Raw genomic sequence first — 18,765 nt, forward strand, 5'->3', positions numbered from 1 at the left:
CCGTGTATTAGAAATGGGGGAAAGTTACATCAGCTGGAACTTGCGTTGAAGTTTTAAGACTGGATATAATGAGTCTCCAGCGAAAATAGTGAGCCTTTTTTGGTTTATGAATGTGACGACACTCCAACAATGAACATATGTGCAAAGTTGTAGCCACATCCAGCAATGTAGAATTTAAGTAAGAACACTTCCTGTTTGCGCAGCTTAATTGTGAGCCTGACCATAGCCATAAGATTCCAAGATATCAAAAATCAGTTCATAGTTGTCAGGGCTATAATATCATGCTGACAACCCGCTCTGTGTTATATAAAATTAGCAGTTTATAATCCGTGGGTTTTTCATTCAGTTAAGCTCAGAGTAAGACTACACTTTTCCTCTGGAATAATGGGCCATTTCTCATAGACTTTATTCCTTTTCATTTCATTTTTTATTTTATTTTATATGTATGAAGAATCTGAATTGTGACACTTACTTGGAAGCCATTATGCTTTTCTCTCAACTAGAGAGAATTGGGAACATGTGGAATTTGTGATATTTGGGGACTGGCTGGGTGTGGCACTAAAATGGTGATATACAATAGCAGCCTGTAGCCTCAGGGTTAAGGTCCGTGACCCGGAAGGTTGGTGGTTCAAGCCCCAGTGTAGCCATGATGAGATCTGCACAGCTGTTGGGCCCTTGAGCAAGGCCCTTAACCCCAAGTTGCTCCAGATGTGTGTATATATACATATCACAAACAAAAACAATTTTACATTTTGGCTTTATTAACAAACAACCCCATTTAACAACCAAACAATGAATAAACATTAAGGGCCATTGGGGTTTGTGTGACCTATACCAGGGTAGAGTCTCTGGAATGAGAGAATATGGACGCAAAAGAAAAGCAGGATGGGAAAACATACACTAAACAAAAAAAGGCAAAAGAAGTTATGTTTTCCCTTCACAGGAGCAATGATGTGGTTTCATTGAACATATTCCAGCCAGTCAAGGATGTGTGTGTGCGTGTGCGTGCGTCTGCAACCCTGAGTACTGTGTGGGAGAAAGCTACCCTGTCTGTGTTTCTGCTACTGGAAAGCTCTATAATGAGTTTCCCTAAGGCTCATGCCTAAGACACAAGAGGTAGTTCTACTGATACTGTATTGCATTGTTGCAGTGACTGGTTCCACTGAAATGTATGTAAAATTGCCATGCCATGTGGTCCACTCCTCATATTAAGGACCACAATGGAAAGAAGCTTTCTTGTGTAGCCCTTAGTAATTTCGTAGAGTGGTACTGAACGAAGTTGCTATATTGTCCTGATGATTAGGAAATAAATTCAATGAATCAATCAATCATTCGCACAACGGCATATACTGTAATGCACATGAACGCACTCCCTGTATTAGCCCTTTCAGAGTCTTTAAGGCAACATTAACAGACTGCACATTCACAGCTTCCTCACCATAACCTGTAAAAAAACAAAACAAAAAAAGAAAAAGAACCTACGGCTTGCTACTGCCGTGGTTGGTTGTTAATCACACGGATCAGCGGTCTGTCGGGTATTAGTGTCTGTGAGAGGCTGGACAGCCCCCTCACAGTGCAGTAGGGTGGGGAACGCGGGCAGGATGGCCTCAGTGTGCGTTCTCCAGGACGATGGCGATGCCCTGACCTCCCCCGATGCAGGCCGACCCCACAGCATATTTCCCGCCTCGGCGTCTGAGAGGAAGAGGAGGAGACGCAATGAGACTGGGTCAGAAACACACAACACCACTGTAACTGTGATATAGCCTCGGCTAGTCCAGGTACTTTATGAATGTCCAGTGCTTAAGTATTTGGACAGTGACTCTGTACTCCAGCAAACAAAGAGTTGAAATAAAGCACTAAAATTGGCAGGACTACAAATAAAAACATTCTGTAATTCCTACACTGTTCACCAAATATGGATGTGTAAAATAAATCCTCAAATTATAGCTGAAGGTCTGCACACCTTAACCACATCGTGATTATTTTATTTCAACTCTTTGTTTGCTGGAGTAGAGTGGAAACAACAAAAACGTGTTACTGTCAAAATACTTACAGGCAGCACTGTTTCTCACTGTGAACACACTCATACGGTGTTTGAAACAGCACGTGGGTGGAGGGGTGTGCCAGGGGTTACCTGAGTTCATGTGTCAGGTGGGCAGTGATGCGGGCTCCAGACGCCCCCAGGGGGTGTCCCAGTGCGATGGCACCCCCGTTCACGTTGCTCTTTTCGGGGTCCAACCCCAGCGCGCTGGCAACGGACAGGTACTGCGCAGCAAAGGCCTCGTTCACCTGGGGAAGGGCACAGGCAAGGTCGTTTATATCAATTCAACATTATTCAGCCACATACACTGTGGCCCCCCGAGGTACCACTGGGCCAACCTGGGCCTGCCGCTGGAGGATACCTCTTGGTCAGGTGATTGAGGGAAGGTATTTTCCTGTTGATATGCTGGAGGGCTTTAGGGCCATGGAGAGAAACTCAGTGCCAGTTTCTAGGACAATAATTTAATCATTGAGGCACACCTGAAGATTGTGAACTGCTCCTGGCCACACCCCTTCAAATCACACATGGGCTGCGTTGGTGTGATGAAGCCAAGAGTTTTAAGGACTGGAATCAAGAGCTAAAGAGAAGGAGTGTGATGGTGAGCTTTGGTGACTGTGCTGACTTTTGGTGACTGTTTTTTCCAGTTTGCCACAGGCCAGGAGTAGAGCCGAGTCTGCTAATCAAAGGAAAGTTTAGGAGCTGGGAACCTATCAGCCGGAAGTTTTTTGGATCGGCTACCTTGGTTCTTTCCCACCACTTACCCTTCACTGTTTGTGAGAATAAATCTACCTCAGCTTTCACTAAAACCTTTTGCTGCCTGATTTTTGACCTGGGATCTCACAACATTTACATGTCTTAGGAATGTGCTGTGGTGTATTGGTCAGAGCATGACAATTATCAACAAAAACATTCAAGTCATAAAAATTACAAAGTTACAAAGGTTAAAAAAATGTAGATAACATTCAGTAGTTACACAGAATAATAAAAAAAAGTGCAGAACCAAGGTCATCTTACTGCAATGGTATGCACCAGAGGCCGTATTACAGAAACATCCTGTCCAAAGTTGAGATACGATTCTTCACAAAGTGTTATTAAAGAAGCAAGTCCTAACTAACTTTAGGAATGTCATCTTACTCCATCTCATTTTATTTCTGGTTAGGAAAACTTTTATCTATTATCTGTTACCCAACAACAAACGCTGCGTTTTTCATATTGTGCACAGCTGATTAGTTGGTAAATAAACAAACTGATGTTAGCAGACAGTTTGGCTACTGAAGCCCGGTACACACTTCTGGACCATGTAGTCTTGCGTAAATACAGGTCTCAAACTGCTAACTAACCATAAACCCGGCCAAATTGCCATGCAAAAAGACAACTATTAAATTGTAAGTATACAAAAAATAAATCAAACAATTTAATTGTCAGATTACAATGTGTATGCAAATAAAAGACAGTAGTGTTGTAATTTTAAAGAAAGGGACATTAGGTTCAAGCACCGTATTAAAAGTAGCCTAATAGAAGAGCATGGCAGTTATCCAGCTTGCAAGCGTAAGGGACTGTTTTAATTACATGAAAGTTTACAGTTTACATGAAATAATTTTGTTGGTGAATTTTGTATTGGTATTGGTGAAATAGAGGTTTCCTTCAAATTGAGTTCAAAGCAGAATTCCTCCATTTCATATAGTGACTCAGTTCCCCACCATTATGTGAGTGACTGACAGACGAATGAAATGGAGAGATGCAGTAAAAGCCCACCTCCACCAGGTCCATGTCCTTCAGAGACAGTCCTGCCTTCTTCAGGGCTTCAGTGATGGCTGGCACAGGTCCTGGGAACAGAGGGCATACAAGAATCAAAACCTGGAGTTGGCAGAAATTTTCTGCGATATTACGTATACACAAGTAAAGCAGATCTTTCAGGGGTCTTTTAAGGTCAGGGAATTGAATTGACTGATGTCAAATGAGGATGTGTGCTGCAGTGTGAAAAGGATATTGATTGGAGGGGAATAGGAAATTGAGTCATTTGGTTGACATACATGCCCACTGGTACAGGATGACGTGAAATCATTTCTAGGAGTTTTCTAGTAAACTTTGGTGTGAAAATACACTAGAATTTCCAATTTTATATATTACTTTATATATTATATATTACGCCTCACAGCAAGGAGGTCCAGGGTTCGAATCCCCGTCGGCCTGGGCCTCTCTGTGCGGAGTTTGCATGTTCTCCCCGTGTCTGTGTGGGTTTCCTCCGGGTACTCCGGTTTCCTCCCACAGTCCAAAGACATGCAGGTTAGGCTGATTGGAGAGTCTAAATTGCCCGTAGGTATGAGTGTGTGAGTGAATGGTGTGTGTGCCCTGCGATGGACTGGCGACCCATCCAGGGTGTATTCCTGCCTTTCGCCCAATGTATGCTGGGATAGGCTCCAGCCCCCCTGCGACCCTGTTCAGGATAAGCGGGTTCAGATAATGGATGGATGGATGGATATTATATATTACTAATAATATATACTAAATTTGATTTCAGCTCATCTTTAACCTAACCTGCTGCAAAACCAGTCATTCATGACTGGAGTTTGCATTTAATGCAACCTGCTGCAGAATCAGACATTCAAGACTGGAGTTTGCATTTAACCTGCTACAAAGCCAGTTGAGTTCAGTGGCAGTGTTTGCGTTTCCCCCATGAGAACCAGGACAGACCCTTCTCTTATGTTTCAGAGGCTTTGCCTATTTGCGCTGGAAACTGGCTCTGTACAGCTTGCTACCTTCTGCAACACAAATGGGGACTGTGGGGGCAGGACCTTTTTATCAGCTGGGTTGGTATTTCAAATATTTAAAGTGAGTTACTGGTCCCAGGATAAAGGTTACAGTGGCAACCTGGATGTTCAGTTCAGTCCTGTTTCTGTTTAAAAACATTCCTGCAGGGTTTTTGTGGTGTTGAAAACATGCTGGTGTTGTACCGGTCTGGTCTCTGCTTTTGAAGGATACTTCAGGGGGCGGGGCACTTACCAATCCCCATGATGCTGGGATCACAACCAGCCACGTGATAGGCCACGATCCTGGCCAATGGGGTGAGATTATGCTGCTTCACTGCGTCCTCACTGGCTATCACCACAGCTGCAGCCCCGTCAGACACGCCCTGCAGGCACACAGTTAAACGGACAGGTGCTTTAACGATTCCATTCAGCAGAAGCTTTTAGTCCAAATCCATGGATCCAACATCAAATCCGTAAACAGCATAACACTTGCATGTAGCGTAGTCATAGTCAGTGCAGTCTTTCTTTTTTTGGGAATGAAAGAGGGATATGGCAGGGGGGGGGGGGCAGGGGTAGATCAGGAGGGAGGAGTAAGGTACGGTCTGAACAGGTGCGTCTTCAGTCTGCTCTCACCGAGGCATTGGCAGCCGTCACCGTTCCCCCCTTCTTAAAGACGGGGGGAAGCTTGGCCATCTGCTCCAGTGTGGTCTGGGGGCGTGGGTGTTCGTCCTGAGTCATGGGAACCTTGCCCTTCTTCGCCTTCACGTCGATGGGCGCGATCTCCGCTGCAAAATGGCCGCCTTCGTGCGCTGTGATTGGACGGCAGTGGTGTGATGTCATGTTATCCTTGTGCCTTATGGGGAGGTAAAGCTGATGTCCCACTGAATTGCATTTCTGGTATACTGCTAAATGGTATGCTAGCGCATTTCATCATAGACGGGAGCAGGGACAACTTCAAATAAGCAAACAAAGGATCAAATCGTTCTGCAACCACAAAATTACAAGGCTCCGTATCATCAGCAAATTTCTCTGCCAGATTGTAATATGTGTTAACCATTCTCTCCAGCGCCCGCCCGCCTGCCTGGCTCACTCATTACCGGACTTTGGTTGGCACCTTGCATGGCAGCCAATCACCGTTGGTGTGTGTCTGTGTGTATAAATGGGTGAATGAAAGGCATCAATGCATCAATTGTACAGCGCTTTGGATAAAGGCGCTATATAAATGCCAACCATTTACCAAATGATCAACCTGCAACTTTTCATAACTTCTTTAAAATACCATAGTTACGAGCGCACGGTCAGATTTGTACCAAACGCAATAACAGAAACGGCATTATCTATCCTCGGCAGGCCAGTCCCATGGGACGTAGCCTGAACAATAGCTTCTAAACCGACTTAGACCAGCATCCCTTCTTGCCAAGACGGGTGCATCTGTACCTGACACACCGCCATAAAGCAGTGATAATGCGCCGAGACTGCTGTTCAATAATAATAAAAAGCAAACTCATTATCTTTTACACAGTGCTGTAAATCCACAAGTTTTGATTAAAAAGTATGATATAAAACACAGTGCTGCACTACCTGTCATTATACAAAGCATTTGTCAGTTTATAAACAGTCTAATTTATCATTAAATTTGGTCACCAATCAACCATATTAAACAGATACACATAATTCAGACACAAGTATGATCATCTCCAGTCCAGTTCTGAGTAATATGAAGCAATAGTTGTTTTCAGTGAAAATACTTCTCTACCGTTCTACAATTCCAAATCCATGCATAACAGGATTTGTTTGTTAAGATCCCCCGGAGCAATGTGGGGTTAAGAGCTGCATGGATCTTATTGCAGTTACACCGGGGCTTGAACCATCAACTTTCCGGGTCCTAGTCATGTACCTTAGCCACTAGTACATTAAAAATATTTTCGCTCGTATATTGGTATATTGGTTTTCCATCATTATGTCCAAGGTCTGATTTCCCCCCCAGCTCACACACAAAGATATATATGTTTTTAGTTCCCAAAAAAATGACGTAAAATCTTTGCACACTCATTAGGCAACTTCCCAAGCGTTATTCATCGGTTCATCTGCCGAGGCACGTAATTACCCTGATTTTCTCCTTTCTATTTGCGTCGCTGTCTCAATACATTTTATACTCTAAGGTAAATCCATGCAGCCCTGCGATTGGGAGTTGGACTCCAGAGCGCCCCCTGGCCTCAGACACTGACCTGCCTTCCAGCGCTGCTGGGTCTGGTGTGCGTACACATCGCACTGCTCACGGCTCAGCTCGTACTGCACCGCAAGATTCTCCGCCGTGATGCCCATGGGGATCTTCACATGCAAGTCTGTGAGACCCGCCCACAGTGTGTCCTCCAGCTGTGAATACAACATAGGAACATAATGATGACAACAGGCCATTCAGTCCAGCAAAGCTCACACTTTCCTACCACTAAAGTGTACCTACTGCTTAGTATGCCTAAAAGCTGGATAGTATCTAGCACCGTATCAAGCCTGGTCTTGAAAGCCCCCAGTGTTTCGGCTTCCACTGCATGTCCCTGGCAAGCTATTCCACACTATCTCTCTGTTTGAGCCACAAACCTTCCCAGTCAAACAACTTAGCCAGTAGACCACGGGCTGCCCCACACACCTTTAGATCCACTCCGAACTTGGTGCCGAAGCGAATGTTGCGCACAGCGTAGGGAGCTTGGCTCATGCTCTCCGACCCACCGCACAGAACGACCTCCGACTCCTTCAGACAGATCTCCTGCAAGCACAGAGAGAAGAGGTCAACCTGGGGTCACAGAGTGGGCATGGAACCAGAGTCAGATTAGCTAATGTTTGCCAACATAGTTCAACTTCCTTCTGTTTGCCACAAACGTTTGCCAACAGTTTGAAAATGTAGTGCACCGAGAGAAAAGTTGACAATTATTTGGCTGTTACAATGCACAGTGGAACCCCCATGCAGGGTGCTAGCGTACCTGACTGCAGGTACTGTGGAACCCTGTGGAACCCCCGAGCAGGGTTCTAGCATACCTGAGCTCCGTTGATGACAGCCTGGAATCCAGAGCCACACAGGCGGTTGACGGTGAGGGCGGGGACAGGGATCGGCACGCCACACCGGAGACCAACATGCCGGGCAATGTAGGGAGCGTCTGCAGAGCTCTGAGACACAGGTACAGAGAGAGAGAGACAGGTGAGGACACACGGGTACCCAGAGAGAAAGACACAGGTAAGGACGAACACACAGGTGCAGAGAGAGAGAGAGACAGGTGAGGACACACAGGTACCCAGAGAGAAAGACACAGGTAAGGACGAACACACAGGTGCAGAGAGAGAGAGAGAGAGAGACAGGTGAGGACACACACAGGTACCCAGAGAGAAAGACACAGGTAAGGACGAACACACAGGTACAGAGAGAGAGGGAAAGACAGGTAAGGACAAACACACAGGTACAGAGAGAGAGAGAGAAAGACAGGTAAGGACAAACACACAGGTACAGAGAGAGACACAGGTAAGGGGGTAATGTAACTGATCAGCCAAAAAAAGACCACGCGTACTTAAAAACCTCCCTTCAAAATCAGTTCATGTGACTGGTGAGTGAGACTACTGTGCTTGTTTGATTGATCACCTCCCCAGGTCTCTCACCTGCATGACGTTGCCAATGACGATGCTGTTGACCAGCTCCGGTGCCACGTTACCTGCGGCCAGAGCAGCCCGTGCCGCATGCTCAGCGAGGTCCGTGGCGCTGTGGTCCTTCAGAACTCCTCCGTAGGTCCCGAACGGCGTGCGCTTGGCAGCCACAATGAACACACCTACAACCAGCACGAAAACGGGGCACGTGTTGGCATGAAGAATGGCGTGTCTACACCAAGAGCTGGGGGGTGTCGCCCATATACTCTCAGAAATAAAGGTACGAAAAGCGCCAAAAATGTACCTCCACTGTCATTTCATTCCTGAGAGTGTATCATAACTTACAAATAGCACTCCTAAGTAGGTACAGAACCAAAGTATGACAAGGTTATATAAACCAAGGCCATGCAAAGCAAAGGGTGTGAAGCTTAAAGTGGACAGTTAAACATATTGGGCCAGTTTCGCAGACATGTCAAACTAGTCAGAGACTGAATTCAATTTTGAAGGCAGATTCTTCATACAAAACTCAATTTAGTCCAGGACTAATCTTAATCGGTGTCTGTCACTCATTATTTCATAGGAAACTCTAGCTATGACTTACTCTGGGCTTAACTGAATGAAAAACCCCACGGTTTATAAACTGCTAGTTTTATCTGACACAGAGCTGGGGTGAGCCTGCTAGCCCAAACCTTTACCCCAATTCATCACATCAACCCATGGATCGACACAACCGCTTGCGTCAGTTACATAATTATATGCAGTATATTAAATATGAGAATATGCAAAGTTTGTTACTTTGATCGACACGTATTCTTATCAGAGGTTAACATTTGATCAAGTCTAATATCCGACGGAACAACTGTTAGGAGCAACTAATATGACTATAGCTAAATCGCTACCATTTGAAACTTATATGAATAAAAGCATGTCCACCAAAAGTAAAGTTATATCTACACTACATTTACTACATTCACTAATGCTCATTAAAATTACTTTAGTTATATAACTAACTTAGCATAAAAAGGTCCTGCAAAGCTAGCGAATGAATAACTAACGTTATCCAGCAAGCTTCTCGATCATTCTTTAAAAACGCCAATAACTACCAGTCTGTAAGTTTACGCACCAAAGTTGCAGTTTTTTTAATTACCTCTGATTAAAGACATGCTGGATCCACTTCACGGTGCCGCCAAAGGTCAGTGTGTCTTGTGTTTCTTGTATATCTGGTCTGTCCGCACTGCTCCAGAGCTTTGACACGCAACTCGACAACACAACTCAGCACCGACCTTTCACACACTTTCAGACTTCTTGACTTTGGGATAACATTATTCGACACAACAGTTGAACGTCACGGAGTGTTTCGACATAAAAAAAAATCGTCAGAAGCTGAAGACTCGCATACAACAATTCTGTAATATTTAACCAGCTCGGTTGTGCAACAATGTCGATGATACAATTTATAGTTGAATTATTACTATTCAACTATAAAGGAAAGTGCTGTGGTTAAACACGAGGGTTAATTTACTCGTGGGCTACGCTATGGGCGCTCTTCAGAATCAACGTTGATCTATCGCCCTTCAAATGATCATTATTTTCCTTATATGATCGACCTGCGCGTCGAAATGATTATAAAACTTCAGTGACAGGGATGTTTTTCAGCTTTTGATTCGGAGGACGTTTGGGTAAAGAGATTAACCCCGCCTAGCACTTTGTATGAGTATAACTAATCTACTTCTGCTAACGCTAGGTAGTTAGTTAGCTAGCTTTATTTTAAATACGTTCGTTGTCGTAGTAGTTGTCGTCTGGTAGCTTTACATTTAGTGAAATTATTCATTGTTGTCTGTGGTATTCAGCTAGCCATTGACTTAGCCTAAAGCTTGGATAATTTGGTTAATGCGATTGTCGCAAAGCCCTAGCTAGGTAAGGTAACTTTATACTGTAGCTAGCTTCGAGGTATTTGTGCTTACGAACAGGAGCCATAGGCTACCGTGGCGGTCTATGATGAGAAGCTCACTGTCAGACATTAAACTTATTATTTGATGGGAGCAAAGTGTTTGTTCATTCTCTGAGACGCCACGCTACGCATATACTTTCCAGGAGTAGACTATTCCTTCAGCATCAATAACTAAACAATTACTTCGGTTTTTCTGTGTGTATAAAGTATAATTCCTTCCGTTCTTGAACTTGGTACGAGTCACATACGCAATCTATTTCAGCATAGTGACATTGTTTGGGGGGGGGGGGAGCTGTTGCTACGAAAGCCTACGAACCGGACAGGCTTATATAATTTGTCGTTTTCTCTATAGTTATTGGTCCAATTCACTTCGAAGTGTTTGATTGTCTGAGACAGTGCCTAAGCAACCATGATCATGAACCACATTCCTCTGGATAAAAACTACAATTGAACGGACGTTAACTTCTGTCCGGAACACCCTGAGTATACCCCAGACTGCAATTTCGCATATACATTTTGCAACACTTTTCAAAAGAACATTGACCACTAGCCTATATGGAGCAGTGTTTCTCAAACCCGGTCCTGGGCACCCCCTGTGTATGCTGGTTTTAATTCCAACCACAACAGCACACCCTATATATTCTTTAAATTAGGTACCCGTCATGTTTTGAGGGACTATTTACTCTCTTAAGCCACATTATGTATGAAATTGCCATGCATGCCATGAAGAATAAAAGTCCCATGTTTACATTGTGCTATATTGCAAACAATTACATAAAGCGAGTAACTGATCTGAACAAATTGAGGTTCACCCTGATTCCCAAGAATTGGTGAAAGTGTGGACACCTGGCCAAACTAGCCATTTGGGAGATAATGTAGGAAATATTCAAGTAATGGTAAATGGTTGGCATTTATATAGCACCTTTATCCAAAGCGCTGTACAATTGATGCTTCTCATTCACCCATTCATACACACACTCACGCACTCACATACACATGGCTGCCATGCAAGGCACTGACCAGCTCATCAGGGGCATTTAGGGGTTAGGTGTCTTGCTCAGGGACACTTCGACACAGCCTGGGCGGGGGATCAAACCAGCAACCCTCCGACTGCCAGACGACTGCTCTTACTGCCTGAGCCATGTCGCCCCAGGCTCAAGTACTAAGAAAATGATAATGAGCCAAACCTGCAATGTGTCCATAGGTCAGGTCCAATCTTATCCAGAAAGGGCCGGTGTGTGTGCAGGTTGTTTTAGCACAGGACTGATTCTACTCATCAAGGTCTTGATTAAAGACCACGATTAGTTCATTAGTATAATCAGGTGTGTTACTGCTGGGTTAAAACAAAAACCTGCACCCACACCGGCCCTTTTAGGATAAGATTGGACACCTCTGCCATAGGTTGACAGGAAAAATTATGACAGAACCTAAACACCTGCCTTAAGCAACCTAATTAGGAGCCTAATAATAAACCGATTTAATCAGTTAAAAAACATGTTGCTTCATTTTATGTAATATTTTGTATATATAGTATAATATAGCACAGTAAACACAATATGAAGATGGGAACATGGCATGCATAGCAATTTCAGACAATGTGGCTTAAGAGGGTAAATAATCCCTCAACATGACAAGAACCTATTTTTTTATTTTTTTTTATTAAAATGTAAAAAATGTGGGATTGAAAACCAGCATACACAGGGGGTCCCCAGGACCCAGTATGAGAAACGCTGATATAGATCAGAATTCACTCTATGCCAGTGGATCACAAACGCTACTTGACATGTTTAGAAGGATTATTTATCCTCTTAAACCATGTCAGAAAAATTATATTCACATTATGTAATTGTTTGCAATATAGCACAAAGAGTAACTGAACAAATTAAAGACTGAGGTGAATAAACACTCCTAATAGGTGAGTGTGGATACCTCGCCATGAAAACAAACCCTTTCACAGATAATGCAGGTATTCACGTAGCTACGAAATAAATTATGAGCCAAACCTGCATTCTGTCTAAGTCGACAGGAAACATTATGAAAGAACTCAAAACACCTGCGTTCAGCAACCTAATTAGGAGCCTATTGATTCACCCCAATCTTTAATTTGATCAGTTAAAAAAAAAAAAGTTACCTCATTTTATGTAATTGTTTGCAATATAATAGCTATAATTAAGAGTCACAATAGTACTTGTGAGATCATTTCCAAAGGACACTTGCATTCCAAACATGAAAATGAGGCACGTCAGCTCCATGCCATCTGAATCAATGCATTTTTGAAGATTAGACACCAGATGACAAAAGTCATACATTGAAATTATTTTAAGGCTTGTGGATAGAAAAAAACCCCCTTAAAATCCTAAAATCCAAAGAAACACAAATGTCTTGATTGTGTTTTATTGGTCATAAATGTTATACAAGATTGGCAGAGATCTCTCATGTCATGAAATATAGTTTAAACCCTATACCAGTATATATACACACACTCAATGTATTTATAGAGGAAAAACATTTTCATCATTTTTCAATAAAAAAAAATCACACCTTTAGCTGACTAAAGTAAGAATGAGGTTTGTTAAGTCCATTTTCAAAAACAAGCAAGACAAAAAGTAAACGGCGAGTCATTTTGGAAATGTTAGCAAAAACTTCACAATGCTCTGTCTCCCTGCTCATCCCCAGGAGAATGGACGTGTCAGAACCAGGAAATAAGTGTTGAAGTATTTTTTCTCATCGTTGGATCCAAGTTAATTTCTCCAGTTTTTACAGATTCTTGCCCAAACACATGAAGAAGGATCAAACCGCAGCCTTCATGCGTGTCCTAATACAACATCAAACACAGAAAAATGAAAATGTTTTGGGCAAGCGGAATAAGAAAAATTTAATCCACTGAAGGAAAGAAAGACACAAAGTACATGAGGTAAATCTGTTGGTATGTGTCATACCTCCATTCTTTGCTTTTGTAGGTTGAGTAAGGAGTGAACTAAAACACCATCTGGTCTTTAACAAGAGTTCATCTACATTAGTGGACCACTGTGAATAGAGCCTTTCAAAAGCTCCTTTCTGTCCAGTATTTCTGTGATATCCAAATAATGGACTGGCAGTGCACATAGTGCTACGTTTCTGCCAGTAAGCTTCCCTATTGCTGCAACCGAAAGGTCATGAGCAGTGTGTTCTGGAGCCTGAATTGTAGTCCAATAACCTGGATAAACATTTTCAGATTATATTTTAAGGCTTTGATACAGGTTTTTCAGATGCTGTATGTGCAACCCGCTGTCTAAATTACAGTGGGAATTACACACCTTTATACTCAGAGGTTGCATTAAAAACAAACAAAAATACTAAATTCAGGTTTAGCCCTGGAGTGACCAACTCTGTGTGGGGCACTAAATGAAAAGAAGAAGAAAAGAAAATGGCAGACTGACAGACAATGTACTTGAGGAAAACCTGCACCTAACCTCAGTCTTGTTGTGACACAGCCTGAATAAACCCCATCATTACACTGCTGAGCCCTGAAGAAGAGGCGTTTCAGTCTGTGAGCCTACACCAGCACAATATCCTTTCAGTTCTTACAACTCACTTACATTCAATTTTTAGTACAATTCTGTTTGATCTGTATAGTTTTTTTCACTTTCATTTCAAACTGCCATGATGTGGTACAAGCCTGCAGTTTCAATGTCAGGAATTGTAGGGACCATAGAGTTCCTATGCCAATAGTTCTTTAATGGATCACAAAGTGGAATAAACACACTGCTTACATGGTTGTGTCCTGTCATACTTAAAAGGTATCCAATCACATTTCAGCAAAGGGAAAAGAGAGAGTGAACACATAACCTGCAAAGTCCATATAAAAGCACATTCAAGTAAGTATATGCTTTGGAATGATTCCCACATCAGAACTACAGGCTCATGAGAATTCCATTCAGACATTCAAACTTATATATTATTTATTTTTGCTTTAAAATGCCTTGTACATTTGATTCACAAAATAAATAAAATAGAAGTATTTGATTGGTCCATGAGTTAACAGGAAGATTAACAAAAGAATATTAGGGTATGAAGGTCATTACCCAGAAGCCCCTGCACGTGGGGAACAGAAGATCAGCTCTACGGGTCCCGGTGACATTCGCTGCAAAGTTAAGTGGAAATGTTAAAGAGAGCTTATAGCAAGAGCGCTCGCAGAAGGCGTGATGTCACAAGGAGGCAGGCAGAAACAAACCCAACGGTCCAATCGGTGGCTCAGTAGGAACCTTCTCTCGACACAATATTTACAAAACTATCACAGACACAGGACAGAAAAGACAAAAAATAAAAATCTGTTTTGCACCGCTCCACGTGGACAAACGAACAAAACGAAACAGAAAAACCAGCCTGGTTTATTTCACATTCCTCTCGATCTTCATGTACTGCAGCAGAGACGCAGCCGTCTGCATCGCGGTTCTTCAGCTGGGGTCGGCGCGCTGTGCAAGACGCACGCGCGGGGTCCAGGTGTGTTTGCGGCACACGTGAACAGGTGACAGACACACCTGTCATAGGGGCTGTGTAATGGTAACGCGTGAGTTGTTGTTTTTTTCTTTTTTTTCTTCTTTTTTTTCTCTATTAATCAGACAGTAATTTTCAGGATTTTCCATGATGAGTCAGCAGTCCTGTGTTTCGGAGTGGGTTGGAGCTGGCCCCTGCATTGCTTGCCGAGCCGCTCCTATTCAGTGATTGTCTCACAGATATGGAAACCACCCCCAATGCCAGTGCGCAAACGCACCCTCCCCCGCACAAGGTGGCAGTGTCTGTCACGGGGTGGAAATGTCAAACCGCGGCACCTTCCCTACAGACCGTAGAACGAGTGTACCTCCGACCAAACCCGGGAGGGCGCCATATTGCTCTGAGTCTCCACTGAACAGCCCTGCCTCAGAAGAGGGCCTTCGAACCCTGGTTCTCAAACTCTGACCACGCGTCGTTCAGCTCCATGAAGATCATCTTGGCATACTGCTCATACGGCTGTCCTGTGGCCTGAAATCATGCCAACAGAATGTGCAAAATGTCAGTTCAATGCTCATGTACAATTTGCACACTGTATAAAAAATGAAAAAACTTATCGTTAAAAGGCCAAAGACCTTTTACTGCTGCTATGAGATTAGACAAACAGTGCAGTTTGTAATTATTTGGACTGGCACATTTATTGTTGTTTTCACTCTACCCAAGCAAGCAAACAAACAGTTGAAAGACAGCTTTAATTTGAGTGGTTTTTACATCCATGTTGGGTGAACCATGTAGGAATTATAACCCCTTCTATACACTGTCCCCCTCAACCATTTGCAGATTGAGGCTAACAGTAGCTTCACGTGGCTGACAAGATCTCCACTCCAATGTCAGAAAAGTCCACCCCAATTCTCAGGATCTGCTTTGTTAATAAACCAGTTGCTTCTTCTGGCAAATCAAGGTATGGTCAAGTTGGCGACTGCTGAAGCCAGCCCAACCTCTGACCAATGTAAGAGGGATTTATAATCACGTTTCTGCTCTCCTGTGTCCTCGAGGGTGCTGGGCTGCTTTAGTTTATTCTTTAACTTTAATCTTTATCTTAACATGAAATCCTCTTGGTCTAATGAGACATTTTGCCTAGTTTGCTTTTTAACGTGAACAAAAATGACAAGAACTGGTTCATTTTCTCCCTGTGTAAGCACAACAGGGAAAGTACAAGTCTGTATTTGAGGACATAAACCTTGTAAGTGAACCCCCCTTCACCGTGTACCCTCACATACGCATCCTGAAATGAATAAAGGTGAAATAAAGAAAGGGTGGAACAACTCCAACCCGTTCTGTGTGAGCAGGTGGACCTCTTCCCTTGAAGTCCTTCAGTGAAGATAAACTTGGTCTCACCGCAGCCTACATTGTGGATTTATTTTACTACTGAATATAGTTTAGTGTGGGTGTTCCAGGACCCCAGAGGCAGAGCAGGTACCTTGTCGGGGTGGACCACCAGCACGGCCTTCCTGTAGAACTTCTTGACCTGGTCGGGGGTGACCAGGTCGGCCATTCCCACCGGCCTCCAGCGCGTCTCGCCCTCCCAGAGCACGGTGTGGAGCGTGGAGAGGAGGGCCCGGATGTTCCGCTCCTTCCCCTCGATCCACTCCAGGATCTGTCCCCGGAAAACACGCCGCCTGTCACAGTCACGCAGGAACGCCCCAGCCACCCACCCACACTCACTCACTCACCAGAGCTAGTCCGGTGGTGCCCGCTTCCAGCTGGATCCAATATCACGGATGTTTGGCTGACAGTTTGACTCATTTAGTCAGCTGCACAGACATCAGTTATTGCTGAGGATGCATTTTTACACAGCAATGGAGGAGTGAGGCTCAGGTTCGCTGAAGCGAGGGTTTGGGTTAGGCTGACCTGTAGTTTGAGGGGTTAGGGTTAGGGCTGACCTGTAGTTTGAGGGGGTTAGGGTAAGGGCTGACCTGTAGTTTGAGGGGGTTAGGGTTAGGCTGACCTGTAGTTTGAGGGGTTAGGGTTAGGGCTGACCTGTAGTTTGAGGGGGTTCGGGTTAGGGCTGACCTGTAGTTTGAGGGGGTTAAGGTTAGGGCTCACCTGTAGTTTGAGGGGTTAGGGTTAGGGCTCACCTTTAGTTTGAGGGGGTTAGGGTTAGGGCTGACCTGTAGTTTGAGGGGGTTAGGGTTAGGCTGACCAGTAGTTTGAGCGGGTTAAGGTTAGGGCTCACCTGTAGTTTGAGGGGGTTAGGGTTAGGGCTGACCTGTAGTTTGAGGGGGTTAGGGTTAGGGCTGACCTGTAGTTTGAGCGGGTTAAGGTTAGGGCTCACCTGTAGTTTCAGCGGGTTAGGGTTAGGGCTCACCTGTAGTTTGAGCGGGTCCATGTCCTTGGAGAGCTCCCGTTTGCGCATCTCGGCGATGGTGCGGGGGCCTCTTCGGTCCGGTTTGGAGGCAAAGCCCTGGGTGGACAGCAGGTCCTCGAAGTCATCCTCCTTCACCTTGGGCTTCGGGCCTGGGGTTCCACAGGGAGGGCCACCCAAAACACACAGAACCGGAATCAGAAACAGAACCACGTGGTCAAGCTTAGAAGCCAATTCTAACATCCAGCACCACGCTTGAAGCATCCTGTAGCCTAGTGGTTAAGGTGCATGACTGGGACCCAGAAGGTTGGTGGTTCAGGCCACAGTTTGCCCACAATAAAATCAGTGCAGCTGTTTGGTCCTTAACCCAACATTGCTCCATGGGGGATTGTTCCCCACTTAGTCTAATAAACTGTAAATTGCTTTGGATAAAAGTGTCACAAGTTATTAGTACTATATAAACACCGCACACAAAAATAGAGATTTATTTATTGTTTCTGAAGTGGCTGGGTTTCTCTTCACAACTGACAAAATTTAATTTTAAAATGAAAATAAATGCACAGAAAGAGTGGCCCCTTATGACAGCAAAGCTGTGTGTTCTCTCACCGAATCCGGGGCCCCTGACCCCCCTCTCCTCGCGTCCCCCGATGACGAAGCCCAGGTTGTAGTTGGGCTTGGCCTGGGGCGGGGCAGGTTTGGGAGGCGGGGGTTTTGGAGGGGCGCCTGGCTGGCCCCAGGCTTTGCCCGGTGTTGCTGCAGGACGCCCTGCTCCCTTCGTGGGAGGGGTCGCCTTGGCGTTGAACCCTGACCCCGAGAAGCCACCGCTAGAGGAGCCTAAAACCAAACAACAACAAAAACCTTAAAAAAAAAAAGAACTTTAAAGTGACTTTGCTGGGCACAGATTGCATGGAGAGATTCACATGTCTGGCCATGATACACCACTTAAAATGAACCCTTTAGCAGTCATATCCAATCATAGGTACTCATAACCAGTCATGAGGCAGTCATAAGCAGTCGTAAGGCAGTCGCAATGCTCAATAACACCTTCACAGCCTCAGGTTTCTCCCAGCCTCTGGGCACTGAGGAGTCCGTGCTGGCGCCCAGATGGGCACTGGCTGAGTGGTACTCCAGGTAAGCCTCACCTGTCAGCGTGGTGCCCAGATTCCCCAGGTCGGCGAACGGGTCGAAGCTCTGAGACTTGGCCTTGGAGAAGGAGGAGGTGACCCCTGGAGCTGGGAGAGATCAGTGAATCCATCAGAGACGTCAAACCTGTCCAGCCAATTCCATCTGCTATAATGGATTTCCTAACACATTTCTGTTATATCTATCATTACACCTCGCTGGCCAGCGGAGGATGGGCTCCCCCCTCTATAGCCGGGCTCCTCCTGAGATTTCTTCCCACTGGGGATTTTCTTTTTGCTCACCACGGTCTGACGGTTTCTCTCTTCACTAGGGAGTTTTATCTACCTCACTATCCTATTTTGGGGGATCAGTTCTGGCGTTTGCTCTTCTGTAACCCCCTCTGTAAAGCGTCTTTGAGACAGTCTTCTGTTAAATG

General features: G+C 44.6%; 2 protein-coding genes across 2 annotated transcripts; both read right to left on the reverse strand.

Moving 5' to 3' along the window:
* Positions 1-743: 743 nt before the first annotated feature.
* acaa2 (acetyl-CoA acyltransferase 2) lies at positions 744-10,004 on the reverse strand. The gene is made up of 10 exons (XM_061259325.1): positions 9,569-10,004; positions 8,437-8,603; positions 7,825-7,953; positions 7,439-7,555; positions 7,020-7,167; positions 5,425-5,600; positions 5,045-5,174; positions 3,797-3,867; positions 2,135-2,289; positions 744-1,692 (listed from the first exon to the last, which is right to left on the reverse strand). The coding sequence occupies exons 1-10, from the start codon at positions 9,582-9,584 to the stop codon at positions 1,608-1,610; spliced, it is 1,194 nt and encodes a 397-aa protein (XP_061115309.1). The 5' UTR covers positions 9,585-10,004; the 3' UTR covers positions 744-1,607.
* Positions 10,005-12,750: 2,746 nt separating this feature from the next.
* On the reverse strand, positions 12,751-18,708 carry LOC133139854 (putative tyrosine-protein phosphatase auxilin). The gene is made up of 5 exons (XM_061259294.1): positions 18,350-18,708; positions 17,814-18,041; positions 17,211-17,359; positions 16,323-16,499; positions 12,751-15,373 (listed from the first exon to the last, which is right to left on the reverse strand). The coding sequence occupies exons 3-5, from the start codon at positions 17,256-17,258 to the stop codon at positions 15,272-15,274; spliced, it is 327 nt and encodes a 108-aa protein (XP_061115278.1). The 5' UTR covers positions 17,259-17,359; positions 17,814-18,041; positions 18,350-18,708; the 3' UTR covers positions 12,751-15,271.
* Between the last annotated feature and the right edge of the window lie 57 nt (positions 18,709-18,765).

This window comes from Conger conger, chromosome 11 (assembly GCF_963514075.1).
Source record: "Conger conger chromosome 11, fConCon1.1, whole genome shotgun sequence".
NCBI lineage: Eukaryota > Metazoa > Chordata > Actinopteri > Anguilliformes > Congridae > Conger > Conger conger.